This window comes from Catharus ustulatus, chromosome 12 (genome assembly GCF_009819885.2).
Source record: "Catharus ustulatus isolate bCatUst1 chromosome 12, bCatUst1.pri.v2, whole genome shotgun sequence".
Classification (NCBI taxonomy): domain Eukaryota; kingdom Metazoa; phylum Chordata; class Aves; order Passeriformes; family Turdidae; genus Catharus; species Catharus ustulatus.
The window spans coordinates 4,285,315-4,304,815 of NC_046232.1; the positions used below are offsets into that span (position 1 = coordinate 4,285,315).

Genomic DNA, 19,501 nt, shown 5'->3' on the forward strand with positions numbered 1-19,501 from the left:
TATCAAAGTAAGCACTCCTAGTTTTCTCTGTGCAGCAGAACTTGAAATGGAACATTCTGCTCTGTCACTTGGGAATTTTAATCTCTTACAGGCAACTCCAGCCTTATTTAGTTTAAAAAGCAAAATAATCCTCGCATGACCACCAGTGCAACACAAGTCACAAATACCTGCAGGCAAAAAAGAAAGAAAAAAATCTTTCAAGGGGCTTATTGTTGGTGAAGACCAAGATAAAAGTTGGTCTAAAATATATTACTTATTTATTTTTATGGCCAGATAAATACTATATATAATGGTGTGGCGGCATGACTACAAACTTCATTGTGCCCTCTTGGGGTTAAAGGAGGGGAAGGCATTAAAGTGAGAGCTCAAACTCATAAAAATTCAAAGCTATCTTGAACAGAAGGTTCTTTCACTGCAACAAAGTGCACTAATTTGAGAAAAAAAAATATTGTTCTTTCTTTTTAAGTGACAAAATGGCACTTATTTATAGCTTGGTAAATGAGGGCAATTTATAACGGAGTTGTGACTCACGTGACTAAACAGTTTTTGTATGTGGCATCATAAACTGTGCAACAGAAACATGCTATTCCATTAACATGATCAACCACAATGCATTTAATGTAACTAACATGAATATGAAAAAGCAGGTTTCAGAAATCATGACAATTATGGGTCTAAAACCCTCTTTGTTAACCATGATGCAATTACCTAAGGAGAAAACTTTTCCAGTGCAAGCCCCCTGCCCCTGAACCAAGCCCACTTCCAAAGGTGAAAAAACTGAAACCCCAAGAGGTTACAAAATATGTAGAGATGATAAATACCATACTCCTGGGCTTATCAGTTTGATAAGGACTGATGAAAAACACAAATGCACTCATGATTTGAACATACTGAGGTTGAGGAGGTTTCTAGATTCACATACTCTTCCTTCATTAGAAATTAAGCAATCAACATGCAGAAAATCAGAGGGAAAGGAAATAGGAAAAAAGTCAGGAATTCAATTTTTTGTTTCAAAACTTTTCTAACTTTTGAGGCTTCTGATTTATAAAAGTTTAGACATTCATTTTTTTGAATATTCATTTTTTGGAATAGTTGGTGAAATGACATTAGACTATTTGTACACAAAGAGTTTGGAGGCATTTAGTTTTTAATTTGCATACAATTCTCAGAGTGAATTCCACATGAAGGGTGAGATACAACAGAGCTCATTCATCATTTCACAAGTTAACAGAACAAAGTAAACATTTGTCTTCTTATTAATTAGCATCTACCCCTTACTCCAACTTGTCACTTCCTGCTGCAAGTTCCCATGCCAAAGAAATGGATGGACTACAGATGTTCACACGTGAACTTCAGCGATACTGCAATTTGTAACAGCAAGAAAAAAACTGAAAGACTCTGGATTACCTTATATTCTCTAAATGGTTCACAAATGAAGACCCAAAATTCTGAGTAAAAAAATACATCAGTTGTCCAGCTCAGCTATTCACCTGACTGTGGTTCCTCTATGGAGCACACAGCTAAGGAAAATATACTTTCTGTCATGTAAGAGGGGGCACTAAATCAGAGACAGAGAAGTCTCAAAATAGCTGTGCTAAAATGGTTTTCCCAAACACTTTTCTCTGGAGCACAATTTGAATATGCTCTTACCTTCTACATACTGACAAAGTTCTCTAGCTATATGATTTCCATACAGAGTTGCATTTGACAAGGTTTTTTTGGCTTATACCAAACTGGAAAATACCATCCTGACCAAAGTACATTACATCAGTATTATGCCTACAATAAAACAGTGGCATGGTGTTAAAGACAGCATCATCTTTCTTCATGCTTTAATGAGATCAAATAATAGCTAAAGGTAGGTTGAAAGGGAAACAGTAAAAAATCTGTCTTGCAGATCTTTCTGGAAAAGAGATTGGAAAGTGAGACCATCCAGATAAGACAAGAGAAAAGCATAAGCTGCAAAGGAGTTGAACCTACCAACAGCAGCAGAAAACCCCCACCACTAGAGCAGTCTTCATTTAGGTCTTACAGCAATAAATACCAGTTTAGCCTTCTGCCCAAAGACTTACAGGAAGCCTTTTTCTTGGTGTAGACTTCCAGACTGTGACACTGTTTACAGTGAGTTGAACAAAAACCCAAATTGATTGTGTTGAAGTGGCAAATCAAAGAAGTCGGAATTGCACATCTCTGATAGTACAGGGTTTGCATTTACACACAAGCCTACACAGCACAGCACATCTGTCAATGCCAGTGATTCCACTTGGGATATACCAGTTTTTTTCCTCTCATGATTGTGGATTCTCCAGCAACTCTACTAGTAGAGTCTGAAATACATCAGTATCAGAGAAGAGACAATAAAAACCTTTTTACACTTCAATATTTATTAATTGTCTAGCAATTTTTTTGCTATATATTTAGTACTAGTGTGATAAATTCCTGATAATTGTCTCATGCAGGTAAATTAAATGAGGAGTTAGCACTATCTAAACTGATGAACCTACCACTAGAGGGTTACTGTGGAGTCTACAGACAAGTATTTTCTGCAGCAACAACAACTAGGTGAGTATGCACAGAACACAAGAGGCTCAGCTGAACATACTGGGCAGGATCTAAGGACAGCACAGCCTTCAGAAGGACTGAAGGGACAACACCCTTTGACCTAAACAGACTTGCCATTATTGTTTAGGAGGGCTTAAGTGGAGTTGGAGACATGTTGGAAGTTGTTGTTAGGAGAGATGGTGTTTCTGTAGTTAGTCAAATAGTTTAGCTTTTGCTACTTAAAGTTGCTGTGATTTGTGTTCTCTTTGACATAGTAAAATATGTTACTCTACCCAAACTGCTATTGTTTAGGTTACAACAGAAATACTGAGAGCATACTGTACCTTCCTGCAGCTGAAGACAAAAGAATCCTGATAGACTGCTGCTATCCCTTCTCTGCAATTCCTTGGTGAATACTTTTTCATCAATAGCAACTATGAAAACAAACTCTCTAGAGTCCAAATTTTAAAAAATTGTATTACAGGAAAAATTGTAAATCTACTTGTAAATCACTTATTCTTTTCTTCTACAATTCCCACAGGTTTCAAAACATAATAATTATAAATGTAATTATGAAAATAATAAAAAGAGTTGATAGTCTTTTGTTGTACTGGGCATTTCCCTTTTTAACTGGGATACATTCTAACAGAAATACCACAGTACAAGCCAGATAGTTTCAATTGAAAAAAATAATGCAAACTATTCAGTCTAAAGTTAGAGCATGCGTATGTGTGTGTAATACTGTAAAAGTAGTCACACATTAGAGGTATATAATTGAAACAGCATTTTCTTTCATGAACCTGCTATTATTGAGGCAGTGACAAGGTTTCCATTTCTTTGTTTTTTGAGCTCTTTAAAGAATGGCTATTGCCACATTTTGTAAACCTAAAAATTGTACAAGAAGAAGCTTGTTGGTATCAGGTAAGGAATAATAGTGCAAACAGCTGCAGAGACAATTCCTCCAGTTTTGGGGTGAACCAGCTATATAACACTGAAAGAAGACAGGCTTTTTCTTCAAATGCACACTTGTGTGTGCTTCTCCACTCAGCCATATGTGCTTCTCCATCTTGCTCTTCTTTTTACAAGGGGACTTGTGGGAGAATCACCAGCTCATGTGATATTTATCGTATCGTTCTTGATTCTTTTCCTACTTAATATTATCAACGTTTTAGAACTAGTCAAGGAACAATAAATACCTCAAGCATCAGGAAAGTGACAATAATACTGACTTAGTATCTTTAGTAAATAGTGAAACATTCTCTTCTCAGATATAAATCAAGGGAGGAGCAGGAAAGATGAACATAACACTGTACCATTATTTGATCATCATGCACCTCAGCTGAGCAGATGGGAAGGAACAAGTGTTTATTGCCCTCTGCTCATCCAAAGCTATGACAGGCAGTTTATTTAGCTAAGTGCTTGGCATACCAGTATGCTATCAGAGCAGTTCTCAATGTGCTGTCCCCCTTTAGCTTATTTCTTTAAAAGAAAAAAAAAAAAAAAAGAGAGAGAAAAAAAAAGAAAACAAAAGAATAAAAAGGAAGAAAAATCTCAGCAGGTTAACAGTTAACCCTCATCTTCTCTCAGCTCTGTGGGTAGAAATTTGTATTGCTGTTGGCGGATCTGAGCCAGTTTTTTCCTTGCCTCTTCCAGCTCTCTCTCCTTCTTCAGCATTTCTTCCTGGGCTGCAATAATCTAGAAAACAGAAGCAGCAAGAAATTCTGTCTGTAAAATAATATTTCTTTCTCTATGACACCACAGTCTCAGTTGGCCCTTGTGAGCATTCTCCAGAGAAGCACCAATTTTCAATGACTTCATCAGGAATTGCTCAAATTTTTCCAGATTCCAGGACTAGGCCATCAAGAAAAGTATTGTATTCCCACTTGTTTCTTAAACAGGACTAAAAAAAGAGAAAAATAATTTATCGCCATAGTTTTACCATGCATCCATGATGAATTTTACAGCTCTGCATTCTCCCAACAATCAGCAGGATGGGGGTTTAGAACATGTAGAATAAGCACCATATCTTAACATAATGTCTGAGTGACAATAAAATGGAACATTCCTTACTGTAGGTGTCCATAGTATTTTTTTACATCTCAGAATGCCAAAGAAAAAATGACAATAGTACAGACATGCAGAAATAATCAAGTTCAGTATCTTTTAAGTAGCAAGTACAGTATATCATGCACCTCCTTCATTATAAGGAATCTAGAAGTTGGTACCTCAGAGCCTTGAAATCTACTTTAAAATATTGTTATTATTTCCCAATAATTATTACGGCCACAGTAACAAAACATCATTGGTTTTTATCTCTCACTCTCTATTTCTTTGCTTAAATGTATGCAAAATCATTGTTTCATTAAGATTTGGGAACATTTAAAGTACATAAGAGAATTCTGAAAAGATGCATTCATTATATCAGAACAAAACTAAAAGCTGTTGGACAATGGTAACTGCTATTACAGCAAATGCTCAGTGGAGGAGTGCAGATATCACATAGTACATCACTGTGTTTTTATGCCAGGGGTTCCATGATAATGAGGCATCAAGCAATTTATCATAGATTTCTAAGTAGATTTGTCCAGCCTGCAATGCAACAGGTGGACATTGTAACACCACTCATTTCTGTGATGGTTTTTCCCTGCTTTATTTCTGGAGTGATTGTACCAACCTGAGCGATGCCACCCACAAACTTTGTTTTGACCACAACATCATCATCCTCTGCTTTTCCAAACGCTGCTTTCTGGGCTGCCCTGACAAGATTGTCTGATGCACGCTTGACAGCATTTCCTGCAGCCTTTGAGAAATAAGAAATGTAGTAATAAGGAAAAGACATAACTAACATGAATTTGTCTGAACATCAGAACAAACATCTTTGCTTGACTGCACAGGAAAGGTATGGGGTTGTTTCCCCAGTGAAAAGCAAATTAATCCTTGAAAATCAGTGATACAGAGAGAACAAAATTCCTTTAAGAAGTTGAAAGTTGGAGAAGTAAAAAATGAGTTTTTTATTCTTGCAGTTTGAAATAAAGCAGTAGATGAAATTACTAGTTATATTATGCTGATCAGACTTTTTTTTTGAGAAAGAACAGAAACTAAAAGCCAGTGTACAAAGACATTATAAAACAATCAAGTTTTTAAATTAATGGACTTTAATCAGGGCAACTTAGCAACGTACACAGTCATAGTTATCTCACATTTAAACTTTTATTTCCTAAAACTTCTCAGATTCCTAAAGAGAAATGGTCAAACATTTGTAATATATCTTTCATTGTCTGAACTGGATACTGCCAGCAGGCCAAAACATCCTGCTTCCACATGCTAGAGACACACTGGCACTAGGAAGGGAAGCCACAGCTTCCAACATTCCATCCTTCCTAGGAGGGACCAGCTCTGAACCCGTCCCCCTGCCTTTCCCCAGTTCTGTCCCATATTTCCAGCTGCATCTCATTTTCAAGTCTTCCTCACTGAAATGACTCAAGTATAAATTATTTGAAATTTGCTCTGCTGAGTCTGGAGCTCATCCAGACAGAATAAAAACATTTCCAATTGTTTCATTAAGTTTTGGAAGATTCTGTAACAGTGCATTCCAAATTTATATTCATGGGAAACACAGTTCAAATTGGGGTATGAAGGAAAAAACCAAGACACTCAAAGTCCTGAATCCAACCTACTGATTACATGTGAAAACATTCCTGCTGGGGGAAAAGTCAGCTGAAAAATCTCAGTTTTGGCAAGTCCACTAGCAAAAATATTTAGAAGACATCAACTCACATTTTTTGCTATGATAAAGGACATAATTTCCAAGTGCAAACTGCTCTTCCTTTCATTATTCATTCTGGGGCTAAAATGAAGCTTGGTAAAATGGCAAATTTCAGTGTTAGTTCAGCAGCAGTTCAGTGAAGCTCACATGAAATGGATGTGTAACATAAAAGGGAACCAGTTTCATGTAAAGAAACTCACTCAGACTTCAGTTGAGCTGTTGCATTAGATTCTCTTATTTTTGTCTAACAGTGATTCTCAGTTCTAGAAATGCTCTATCTACAACTGCTGTCTCTTGACTCCTAGAAACAAAGGAAGACTGACCACAAGGTGTTGAATTCATGTATAATCTTGAATTCATGCATAATCTTTTCAGCAATTAACAACACAAGTACCTGTAGCCTCCTCATGGCTTCAGAGTCATGATCAGCCTTCACTTTGCAAGCCACAAGCAACTGTGCTGTAGAAGCTGCAACTTGTTTGGCAGATGAGATGAGTTTCTCCTCACTAGCGTGGCCTTGAACGGAGGCATTTGCTGCTTCACAAAGATTGCTGGTTGCAGCTGCCACCATTCGGGCCTAGAAGGCAGTAAAAAAAAAAAGTCACTGTGTATTCTCAGAGGATATTATTTCTTGAAAGAAGGTGCCAGTTTTCTCAGGAGAAGTAGTTACTCACAGCAGAAATAAGTCCCTGAGACCACTGTCCATCATCAGCTGCATTTGCAGGGATTGCTCCAACCTGAAAAAACAGTTCAGAGATGCCTTACAAGAAAATGCAATTGCTTAGTCTCAGAATTAGACAAGCAGTAATCCATGAAAAAAGGAAACACCTGTACCTGTGACTCTGCCCAGCACATTCAAGAGCAGAAAATACAACTGGAAGTCAGCTGTCAGAGTAACTGTGCTTCCAGCACACATCTGCCAGCTCAGGAAGTGTCCAACTTACCATACTGCTTCAGCTGACCCATTCTTGGAACACACAGAAGTAATTACCAGAATAACCAGCAATTAGCAGACTTCTGGTGGTTGAAGCCACAGCCAAAGCAACAGCTGAAGCAGCAGTTCCTTAAGTCCCAAGTTTTAAAATAACTTACTTCTCTCTCCATAATACATTTGAATTTGCATTATTCTTTCATCTCTTCTGATTTGAGCACTGTGGGAAGGTACAGATCAGAAAGCTTCACAGGGAAGCCCCCTAAATGCCTTCATGCCTAATAATGGCACTTTAGGAGAGCAGCCCACTTTTCTGCATGGCTTTTCCACTGAAGTGCTCATGGCATCAGCGGTACCAGCAACATTTTGGAGACAGTTTTCTTCCCATATTAGATGAAAGCAATAAAACTAAACTCTAGAGTTGCTTGCCAGATCCACAACCTCAGCTGCCTGGGTCTGGGAGGTTTGGGAAGAGAAGCTGAAAGATGTAAAATGTAAACATAGTCCAGAAACTTGTGCTTTAAAAGAAATGGAAACAGGCATTCGTGCATAATGAGAATTCCAGGCAATGCAATAAAATCATTTAGTGCAACATCAACATAAACAGAAGATATGTTCTCTCATGGTTATGCTGACACTTCATGTAACTAAAAAAAAAATTTAAAATATCAGTTATGTATAAAAACCTCACTCGGTCCCTAAAGTGTTTAGGTTTCAACGTTTTCTTGCCTCATCATCCCCTGAACAATATTTTTAAGTAGACCACAGATGAAGTGCTTGTTGGTCCTCTTAGAACCAAAAGCACAAGCTTCCCAGAAATTAGGCTAAAGCAGACAGCATAGCCTGATTGTGGGATCCATGATACAGCCTGCTCCGAGTTTAGAATCAGGTGAAAATGGAAACCATAATGACACAACAACAATGGTCCTATAATAAATTGTTCTCACAGGCAACATACCTGGTGGATGTTTAAATTTTATGTTTCAGAGTATACTAACTGTGAAAAATAGTGATGGTATGAAATGATTTACAAAATCTCAATTCTGATCACACCAAAAGGATGCCATGTGTTGTGAATATTCCTTCCATTGGTTCCAACAATACCTACAAGCAAGGTCACTGAAATGTACTGAATGTACATGCAGGTCTGTGTCCCTATTGAATTACAAGGCATTGAGGGCACAATTACTTAGGCCTTTAGCTGTTCTGGTCCAGAGCAGTATTGTACATAGTGACATTTGGGTTTGGATCTCAAACTGCTGTGTGGGACCATACATTAGTGGCTTGAATCACAGATCTTCATGAAGTGAGGAGCCCTCACAATTAAACTTCACAACTGAATCATTTGAAGAGCCAAGCACTTGATGAAACTTGTGAGGTTTAAATAAATGTAACCATGGGATTTTTTAAAACAGAACCTGGTCCGGACCATGTACTGTGATGAGCAGTGAACAATCAACACTTTCATTAGTCATTAGTCATTCCCAAGCTTCTTTCCTACTGTTTTTAACAGAGCTCTTAGGAGATTAGAGGCAATTTTGATGCTTTCCCTCACTATTGTTGCTACATATTCTGTTTACCCACCTTTCCCTGAGCCACCAGTTCCCTCTGGGCTGCTGAAGCTGACTTCACAAGGGCACTGGTAGCAGCTGCAATGGATTTAGCTGCTTCCAGGATCTGTTCTTCAAAATCCAGAGTCTCATCTGCTTGCTATAACCAAGAAAAAACAACGTTACACATTCACCTGAAAGCAATTATTCTTTCAAGACTGAGGACATATAAAAAGACAAGAAGATTCTGGGACACATCAGTAAAGTCAGTAAGACCTAGAACATAATTTGCTGCTAAGGAGTTTTGTGTGGACTAAAGCTGGGAGTCCACATAAAGTAAGTATTAGGTTTCTCTTGTGTCTGCTCACACTGAAACAGAGCATCACACAAGATACTTAAACAAAGCCATCAACTTTCTAATGCATTACCTGCACTAGAGCTACTCTAAACTACATTCAGAAAAATGGAGGACTTAAAAGAAATTCCTATCAAGATTATCTCTGTAGTGCCATAATATGGCTTCCAAGATGGCTAAACTAGGGAAAGCATTTTCTAAATATTTAAAGACTTAAGACATTGAAAAAGAACAATGGTAAATGTGTGTTGTCTCATTCACCTGTATTAAGGAATATAAAGTAGATACCAAGCAAGAACACAGATTTAACAGCTTTCAGTAAGAGCTGTCATTGCACAGAAGGCAGCTTTGTGCAACAGTTCAGTTTAGTGATCTTGGACATAGGAAGTTCCAAAGTCAGTCTGGAACACTTCATCCAAGTGTGTCTTTCAACAAGCATGTGCAGAACCTCCAAATGAGGTTTCTTACTATTTAAAATGCAAATTTATTGTTCCATAAAAACTTTCCTGGTTTTCAAATAATTTAAACAAATATTGAAAATATTTGTCCATCTAAGCATGCTTACCAGCTTTTGAACAGTTAATGAAATGGATAGAGATGAACAGTCATTGTTATTTTAAACTGAACCAGCCTGGGTCATGTATTCCAATAGCTTCTTATATAAAATAATCCACCAGATGTATTTTGTTTGTGATCCAATCACAAGCCTACTGGAATTCAAGGCCCTATGACAAGTAGGGCCAGTGGCTACAGTGTCATCAGGACATCCTACTTTGTGAGAGATAAAGCTTTTTAAATACAAGTTTGTTCTAACTATGGCAACTGCAACATTCTTGTATCACACAACTAACTCTAGAAACACCAGCCAGGTGGGCCATGAGTTAAAAAAATTGGGCACTTCATTTGCAAGTCTAAGCACATCCATCTAAATTTAAGTCAGGTTTAGTTCTCCTGTTACTTTTCATGCAGTTTGATGAAATAGTCAATTATAAAATACTAAAGGATAATGGTAAGTAATTACAAAATGACCCATCAAGCAGCACCCAGTCCTACAGCACCTCACATAACTGTCACATAACTAAATGTCCAGGAGATGAAACAAGAGCATCCACAGACACCAGAAAAGCTTTTATATATATATATATTTTTCTTTTTTTAGGAAAAACCACCTAATCCACAGAAAAATATTTGTCTTGCCTTGTTATTGGGCTATTCCCATCAAGTAAAGTCTATATGTTTGTAATAAAAGAAATTGCTTTAGAAAGTGAGCAAGTCATATTCCACATAGAATTTTGGCAGTGCTTGCAATGCCACATCATGACCATTATTATACCAAAGTGCAATCACATCAGCCCTCTACAGGCCTCAAGTCTGATTTATAAAACTCTTACTTTAATCACAACATTACCAGAGTGATCAAATGGAATCCAGTAGTCTCTATCAAAATTACTGTCCTTATTAAAACAGATGCATTGGACTTTGATTTGAGTAAAGACTGAAACTGAAATATCAACAGAAATACCACTGACTGACAGGAAATTTAACAGACTGTTACTGCACTTTTACTTTCATCCAAGACTTCTTGCTACCAAGTCATTAAATTCTCATTTCCAACATAAAATATATTATGGGCGTTACTCTTTATATATCAATACTGTCAGGATTTCAAACTTAAATAAGTGAGAACTTCAGTATCTGCTTATTTATTACAAAGGTTGTGTCAATCTTTGTTGATATTTAATAAAATGTTCATGGCCATAGTCTAATCTGTTGGACAGCTGTGTATGTGCTCAGATGGAATTCAATTTGTGAAAAAAACAACCACCAAAAAGATGCTGAAGAAAAGCAGTTGTTTAAACTCAGTTCAGGGTAGTGAGTAGACTAAATATTGCACACAAGTCCTAAGCAAAAATGACTGCTTTTCAAAGAGAATGCCAAGAAATCAAAGTTTGCATTATCAAGAGTGTCATTGTACAGTGGTTGGATTAACTTCCACCATGGAGCAGCAGGTGAAGCTCAACAGGAAAACAGACAGCTAAACCTTAGCTAAATCATCTGCTAACAGACTTTTCCTCCCCCGTTTACCAAATCAGTTTATTTCCAATTATATTAAAATCCAGGGCTTGGGAGAACAAGCCATACCTCAAGTTTCTCAAACTTCCAAGTCTTACATTCTTTTACATCTCACAACTTCTTTTACTTTTGGGAAAAAAAAATCTCTTGACAGTTGATCCCTTCTGTGAAGAATTTATTTTTGTAGCAGTTATACACAGCACTCAAACTCTTGAATGCCTGTTGGCTTTTCATTTTTTCTAACAAATCCTTCTTTTCTAGTCCTCCTCTCTTGTTTTCCCTTCACCATTCTCAGGTGTTACACACACCAAAGGGCTGGATACTCAATGGGGGAGGCACAAGGCTCAGCCAGCACTGTGGGTGTGTTTCCTGCCAGTGCTTTCCCAAGAGCATTCCTTAGCAATGAGGACAGCAAGCAGCACAAGACTGAGCACAGCAAAATGCCCTACAAGAAAAGTAATTATTCCACCATTCCCAGTGTCTCCTGAACTGTCTTAAGTTCATACTCATAAACAGTACCCTCACAACGTGCCAGTTCACAGCCTTCATGAATAAGGTTAGAGCAGTGATGTGATACATGGCAGAAAATATCACATTGTGAGATTTTAGAGCAGGTTTCTCTAGAAAACCAGATCTATGACACAAGAGATCAGCTTCTTCTTCCTCAAGCAGCCCCCATGAAGATCAACATCCCATTTTCCTCAAGCCTAAACTAAGCTGTCATTAACCATGTACAGCTGTAAATGGATTGGGAGATTAAGTGACTAGAACAGACAAACATTAGGCTCACTACATAGCCTTTAGAATGTAATATCCTAAAAATGTTGATTATGCCATTGAAAACAAAACAAAAAAGATAGGTTTTTGCAGTGTATTTTAACCATTTTTTTACAGCATCTCCATTATTAGGGGTAGCATAAATAAAGTCGGGATTAATAGGAAAACAAATGAGCCCCCAATCCCATTGCAAAACAGTAGCAAAAATTACAAAAGACAAACTGTTTTACTTCCAAGCACCTCTCATCTTCTACTTTACAATGAGCAAACCGATACAAGTTACTGCACTGAGCCATAGAAAGCACAATAATGATTTCAGTGAAAGTCAGTTCTTGACACAGCTGCTGCTCACTGTCACAAAGAGCCCTACACAATTTAGAAGCCATCCATGTATGTATTTTATACCAGATTACATTAGGAATCTACTGGAAGTCTTCTAGACCTGTTTGTGATTGTATTCCTTCATATTGCCTTCTACTATGTTAAAACCCCCGGAGACAGGGCAGGACACTGTAGGAATATGTTTGATATATAGTTGGATTAAATAACAACCTAATATATCAAACATATCACACAGAGTCCTGCAGAAAAAGGCATCCAGGTTTGATTCATCTTGGGTTAAAAAATAAAACAAAGGACCAACTGCTGAAAGCCACTAGCAGGGAACTCTTGCTAACTACAAAACACCCGTGTCTGGAGGCAGAGGCCTGCACAGAACCATGAAGAGCAGACAGAACAGGGTAGGGACAGCAGTGCTCTCTCCTGTTGTACCTCATCTGCTACACCTTTTTACTTAAAAGTGGTTTTTGCCCAGTATTAGCATGAAGATTTTATTAGACAAAATAGTTTTCTTCTTCAGAAAATTACTAGTTTTGGGGGTTGTTATTTTACAGGAAGCAGCATATCTGCATAACAGAAGGAATGTGTGTCTGCATTGCAATACACCTGACTCTCCAAATGGAAAACTGAAAAAGTAAGAGTCCACATTCAGGAAAAATAATTCTACTTAAAGGAAACATGACAGCCAAATCCTGCTTTAAAAAAAAAAATCTCATTGCTTCTTAGATAATTTCTCACCTTGAACACTGCAAGGTGAATAGTGAACAGGTTCTGTGTTACAGAGAGTAGTAACAACACCTGCTCAAGAGAGTCCTCAAAGTTCTTCTAAGATAGGAGCTCAGAAGACATACAGATATTTACAGATATCTGTAAATATGACAGGGCTGTGGACTAGTGGACTAAGCATTTTGGGAACACATTCACCTGCAGCCAAACAACCAGGATTTAAAACAAACAGAATAAGTATTGTACAATAAAGCACAGGCAGCAGTTAGCAGCACCATGTCTCATTAGAAATTGCTCTCTGGGTAAGATGATTCCCAGTAGCAGAAAATTAAGATGCCTCTTGCTATTTGTGTCAGTTTAAGGCATCAAGGGGGTTATGACAGGTGCAAAAGTATGATAATGAAGAAATGAAAAAATTCTGAAAGTTATAAAAAACTAAGATGGTGGAACAAATGAGAAGAAACCCCACCTTCAACTGCTGGGGTTTTTTTAGAGGTAAAAGACAAACTGGAACACAAAGATCAAAATTTAAACCTTAAATCAAATTACTCCCACTCCCTGCACCAATAAAAAAACTTTGCCAGAAACCAGAGAATCAGCCACCAACTAGTAATGATGAAGACGATAGCTCTCCTGCAGGTAGACATCCTAAAATTACCAGCTGAGGACTTCTTTGTGAGTTCACTTGATGATTGCTGTTAACCAAAGCAGGATATTGTCTAGATAGTTTGTTCCATTGTAGAAAATAACTGCTATTCCTGCTTTTATAGACTCTGCACAAGACAAAGCCACTCTTAGCTAGTTTAGTATTCCTACTACAACACTCTATACACTCTGTATGTTGTCAAAGATGAGTATTAGAAAGACACAGCCCGTTCACCACAGGAAATCCTACTCTGGGAGGATACAAGCTACAAGTCTGCAGCAGAAAAAGTGAATTGGATCCAAATCCTTGGATGTGGATTATAATCCCTATTGTGAAAGAGATTAAACATCTGAAAAGGATGCAAAGGTTGCTGAAATTTTAAATCAAACAAACACCTGGATATGATTTTTAGTTTAAGAAAACGACAAACAAACTAATAAGTCACAAGCAGACTGGATACTCAAATTAACATGTTAAATGATGAGCAGGTGTGAGAACTGCATTCACTGAGAAATTACAATGTAAGCCCCTGGAGGGGCTTAGATGTTGGAAGGAAACTGCTCCATGGTAACCAAGCAACACACGTGCTATTGTGCAGTGATTGTATAGAAAAGGTGATGGAGGACTTTTCCACTCCTCAGACTCAGCCTGTGGAATCTCATTATAAAGGACCATTTTTCTTTTTAAACAAAATGGATGTACTTGTTAAAAATGCAGACAAAGAGCATTTCTTTTTCATGAGCTAATTTATTCTTATCACTAAGCAGGGAGGTGGGGGGTGGGAGGTCCTCAAAGGCTGAAGCTTCCAAGAATTATTGCATCTGATGCTCCTAAATAACAAAATACTATCCTGCACCAATACAATCAGCCAACACTGAATGAATGGTCTTGAGGATCTGCTTTTTAGAAAGACTTCTCATTAGCTTTACTTTGAAAACAGTTTTGAACCTACAAAGCAGCATAAAGAGGAAAATAGATACGTAGTCCTTTCCTTTTCCTAGCCAAAACATGTTTTTTTCATTTTAAAGAGATGCAACATAGTAATTTCTACTAAAACCTGCCTGTTAACACCAGGCAAAAGGTAGCAATTCTCTGGGATGAACCAGTTTCACATATTCCCTCTCTACTGCACACGAAAATAGTTGCCTTAATTTTCTAATATCTTCAGAGACACATTTGAAATTACCTGGCAACATGCAACACTATATCATAATGAACTGTAGTTTAATTTCCTTCAGGAAAATGACATAGAAATGATCCCACAACATATCTGATTCTATACTGAAACAGCTATTCTCTAAGCATGGAATAAAATGCTGGTTTTAGCCTTAGAAAATCCTGCAGTTCATTTACATTCCCTTCAATCTGTGTTACTGCTGCTTTCTCCTGCTGTACTACACAGATGTAGGCAAAGGGTCTCCAAAAGAAAGTAAGCAAGAATGACTACACACCAGTAAAAGATGTTTGGAAACAGAAAGGTAAATAACAGCAATGATACCATAACTCTTATAAGCATTTCTAACATTTGGCTTCTCTTCCTTTGCTTGCTTATGGCTCAAGCTTGACTGAAAAACACCTTTTTACCCTCTACCCTCAGGGCTAAGTGCCATCCAGAGCATTTTGGGCACTGAGAGTCATGCAAGGTTTGATTGTTTACACCATTACTGTGGCCAGTAGCAAAGTACACACCAAACTATGGGCAACGTGTAACCTCAAACAAACAATGGGGATGGACACTCACCTTGGGTTTGGCTCTTGGTTTCAGCTGCTCTAACTTCTTTGCTGCAGCCTCAATTGATGCTGCAGCCCCTAATAGCTCTGTCTCTGCAATGACTGTTGGGTCTTCTGGATCCACCCACTCTGTTCCTGAAATTAATGGAGATGGAGACAATAACTTCAGTGTCACTGTGAGCTGCCACTCAGAGGGAATTGCAATCACACCTCAAGTGTCCAATGCAGAATGTACATCACAGAAAGCTGATTTTAGTGCCATAAAGGCATGAAATCAGTGGTTTATGTCACAGAGAAAACTGTAAAGCAGAGGGGAAAGAAGTATTTAGCAGGATTATTCTCTCATGAAAGTAACTTATTTAATAATTGTGTTAGCAAAGAAGCTTCGAAAAGGGATACTGTCCATACTGGGAACAAAACCAGCTGTTGTTGAGTTTTTAAACTCAACTTGTGTTTATCAGAAGTCTTACTCAGATGGTTCCTAACTTGACAAAGCCACAGGGTGCATTGAGAAGTCTGACACAATGGTAGAGAGGACAGGCTACAGCCAACACAGGCATTCCCAGCACACTGTGCAGTCACCCCCTGCACAGACCTGGCAGTCTGTCTGCTGGCAGTGGGTGGGGATGAAGTTAGCACTGACTGAAGGAAGCACATTTTTGGCAGTGTGTGTCTAACAGTGATGTAGAAAAGGCCAAAGCAGTTTCTCAGTTTCTGTATCACATCTGAAGGGCAACTTTTTTTTTTGCTATTGACTTTTTCGTGTTTCTCTTTTCTCAAAAAAATTTTGTAGATCCACGAAATGAATACTTGGTTGGAAGTAGTTTCATATTTTTAGAAGCTGTCAGTGCATCATTATTTTTGATTTCCTAACACCATTCTCTGAATTACAAGATTCAGAAAGCGTCCATATTCTGAATTGAGGGAAACAATGAAACAGCCAGAAGTAGTTCCTAACCTCTAAGGGCACAGTCTAAAGACCATTTCTCAGCTCATATGCTGTACAGGATGAAGATCTTCTATATTAAACCCTAATACTGGCAGATAAACAGAAAAAAAATAAGAGAATGCAGAAAGTATAAATACAGTCAAGCTCAAATTTGTTAAATGTAGCAGTTCCTCTACAAAAAAGGCATTTCACAAAGGTTAAAGCATTTATGTATTAAATTTGTTAGGAGACAATTTTATTGTGTACCTATAAATGAAAATTAGGAAAGAAAATTGTGAATGGGTAAAAACCATTTTACTTCCTACAAAAAAAAAAGCTTCTAAAGTGAATAAAGACATCCTTTATGGGCAACAAGTGAAAAAAAGAAATAAAAAGTGTTTTTTTAAAATTTTAATGAATATGAATTAAAATGCAAAAATAGCCAGAAATTAATAAATGTGTCTAAAGATGAAAATAATATAAAGATTTTTAAAAAGCACTTAGGGAACAGAAGTCTGATATAGGCCTGCCTTGTTAGCAAATGGAAAATAAAATTTTGAAATACAAAAAAGAATGCAGGTAAAACTGAAGAATCCAATAAAGCTACTTGAACAGGGAAATAGCATAATGTAGATCACTCTGCTATGAAAAAGAGTAACTATATTGAGAGATAATGAGGGAAGGAGGAAAGAACAAATGGATTCCCATCTATGAAAACTGCTCGTAGTTCAGCTTCATTTCCAAGGATAATGTACTGATAACAGCAGGAGATAACTGAGGAGAACCTGCAGTGTATATTACACAGAATATCAGGTCATCATCTCTGGAGTAATGAGCACACCACACTGTAGCCTGGCTTTCCAACTCACCCTTCATTGCTTCTGCTGATTGGATAAGCTCTGTGACAGCACTTGCAACCCGCTTGGAGAAAGAGGCCAGCTGATGCTTGAGCTCTGGAGTGGCTTTTTGAAGAATCTAGAGAAAGAGAATGCACATTAGTAAGGATTCCAGAATGCTGGAAGATTCTGAAGGCACTCTAGTGAAAGATTTTGTATAGCAATTGTCCAAGAGCCCAGTGAGAGAACTGTAACTGTCAGTGAAGCACCAGGAGCAGAGACTTACACCACAATGCTGGATGCTCACGAGGAAAGTGGCACTGCCTTGCACGGCTACAGGAACTGACAATGTTGTTGGAAGTTCTCAATCCTAAACCTAGGACAGAATTATCCCAAATAGAGGCACACATTTCAGTATCTGGGAGGAAAATGCAGCTTTAGTACTCCATTCTCAAGTATTTTAGTCATTATACTTATGTATCAGGCTCAGTCTTATCACACTCTTGGAGAGAAGGTGATTTTCAAGTACTGACACACTAGTTCATCTCAATTTCTGAGAGACAGAATTACAGAGTTCTGGAAGTGCCAGAAAAAATCAGCTGTGGTGAACACAATGGAAATTCCAAGACTCTCAAATAGAAGGAGAAGATAAACATCTCTGAACAGAATTTGTATCAAGTATTAAACTTCTGTGCTTCTTCAAATAAAAGACACCAAGTAACTCAGAGTGAAGTTGAATTCTTTCCCTGGACAGGAACATCTGCATTTTTAATTACGTTCTGAGAGAAGAGTGACAGACATAAAAGCAAAACAAATGGTTGAATCATGAAAGTCACATCCAGGTGTGTGTAACATTTTCTCAATGTTTTCAAAAACTCCGCTGCAAGTATCTCTAGATGCACACTGAAAAGAGATTGTATCTTTTTGCCAGAGTGTTGCTATATTGCAGTCAAATGCATAACCCATTTACTTTGACAGAATAAACAAAATCATGTTATTTTCCTAACTTGGCCTAGTGAGAACTCTGCCACACAAGGAATTCTCTCTCTGGGACTGCCATATCAACCTACGTGTGTCTGGTTTCCTGTCAATAAGTTTCCACAGTAATCACAACAACATTAATCCTCAACAGCTGAACAATGTGCAACACTAAAAAAAAATATAACAACACACTTATAATCAAAATTTATGCACTGCTAAACTCTTATCACGGCAGAAACTGAGCACTGAGCATCTCAATCTTTCAAATATAAGCGAAAAAGTCAAAATCAAAAATATCAAAAAAACACACAAATGTGGTCAGGACTATAATAAAAAATGACTTTTTTTACTCCATAACTGTGACACTAGTACTATCTGTGATAGTGCTGACAATGTTGGGATTGAAAAAAATGAGCAAATTTTAAAACTAGGTTATGAAAGAACTGCGTTGTTTTAAAGCCAGTTTAGAACTGTCAGCAGAGTCTCAGCCCTGCAGCCATGGACAACCAAAGCTCCAGACTTTCCCTCAACTCAGTATGGATCAGCTCTGACCAGGATGGAGCATATGAATATGCAGGAGGTCAGGTCAGTCTTGAGTCTTGCTAGTAAAACTTACAAAGAGTTTTACTAAGATGTGCATGCCATACAGCTGTTCCTGGCCCTACCCCTAGCTTGGTGATTAGTGGAATATTCCTTTGAGCAAACAAAGTAAACCTTCGTGCCCCTTACCCAATGCAACCTCTACATAAGTTAATACACTGTCTTGAGAAATTTTAGATGTTGCATCTGACAACTCTTGCACCTAACAAGTATCATTTTCAAAGAAATATGGTCATTGAATACCCCTTGACACCTGTGTTGAGAAATCCATGCAAGCATCCCTAGCCTGACCACTGAGGGTATAACTGAACTTACTGACAACTTACTTTCCAACTGACAACTGATGACAGGGTGCCAAATGGACCAATTAGAGGTTCCTAATCCCACATGATCTGCATTGTTGGAGGTTATAAATTAAATGAGATTGCAGACCTAGGGATTCTAAACCAGCAGAGTTTTCTAAGGCAGCCAGCACTGGGGAAGGGCAGGGAGTGGTACGAGGGGGCAGAACTTGCTCATGTCTTTAGGGCACTGAATGTAGAGGAGGCTTAAGGTAAGAAAGGTCTGTTACTTCAATAAAATGGAACGTGCCTTTCTTACCTTAAGCTTCTCAATTTATGCAGACAGAGAGAAACAAAATGAGCAAAAACTGATTCAAGTTTTTGGTCTATTCTGGCACTTGGTTTGAAACACATACTGCCAGCATTCTAAGGGTCAAATC

The 19,501-nt window shown here is 37.8% G+C and overlaps 1 protein-coding gene across 4 annotated transcripts in view; it reads right to left on the reverse strand.

The window, feature by feature from the left end:
- Positions 1–1,129: 1,129 nt before the first annotated feature.
- TLN2 (talin 2) overlaps positions 1,130–19,501 on the reverse strand; it is a 150,624-nt gene continuing 132,252 nt past the window's right edge. For all 4 annotated transcript variants that reach the window (XM_033070221.2, XM_033070219.2, XM_033070218.2 and 1 more), the window contains 7 exons: positions 17,233–17,338; positions 15,446–15,570; positions 8,823–8,948; positions 6,982–7,044; positions 6,702–6,884; positions 5,216–5,341; positions 1,130–4,236 (listed from right to left, as the gene is read on the reverse strand). In XM_033070221.2, the coding sequence (XP_032926112.1) occupies positions 4,108–4,236; positions 5,216–5,341; positions 6,702–6,884; positions 6,982–7,044; positions 8,823–8,948; positions 15,446–15,570; positions 17,233–17,338 (858 nt within the window). In that variant the 3' untranslated portion in view covers positions 1,130–4,107. The remainder of the gene's footprint in view (positions 4,237–5,215; positions 5,342–6,701; positions 6,885–6,981; positions 7,045–8,822; positions 8,949–15,445; positions 15,571–17,232; positions 17,339–19,501) is intronic.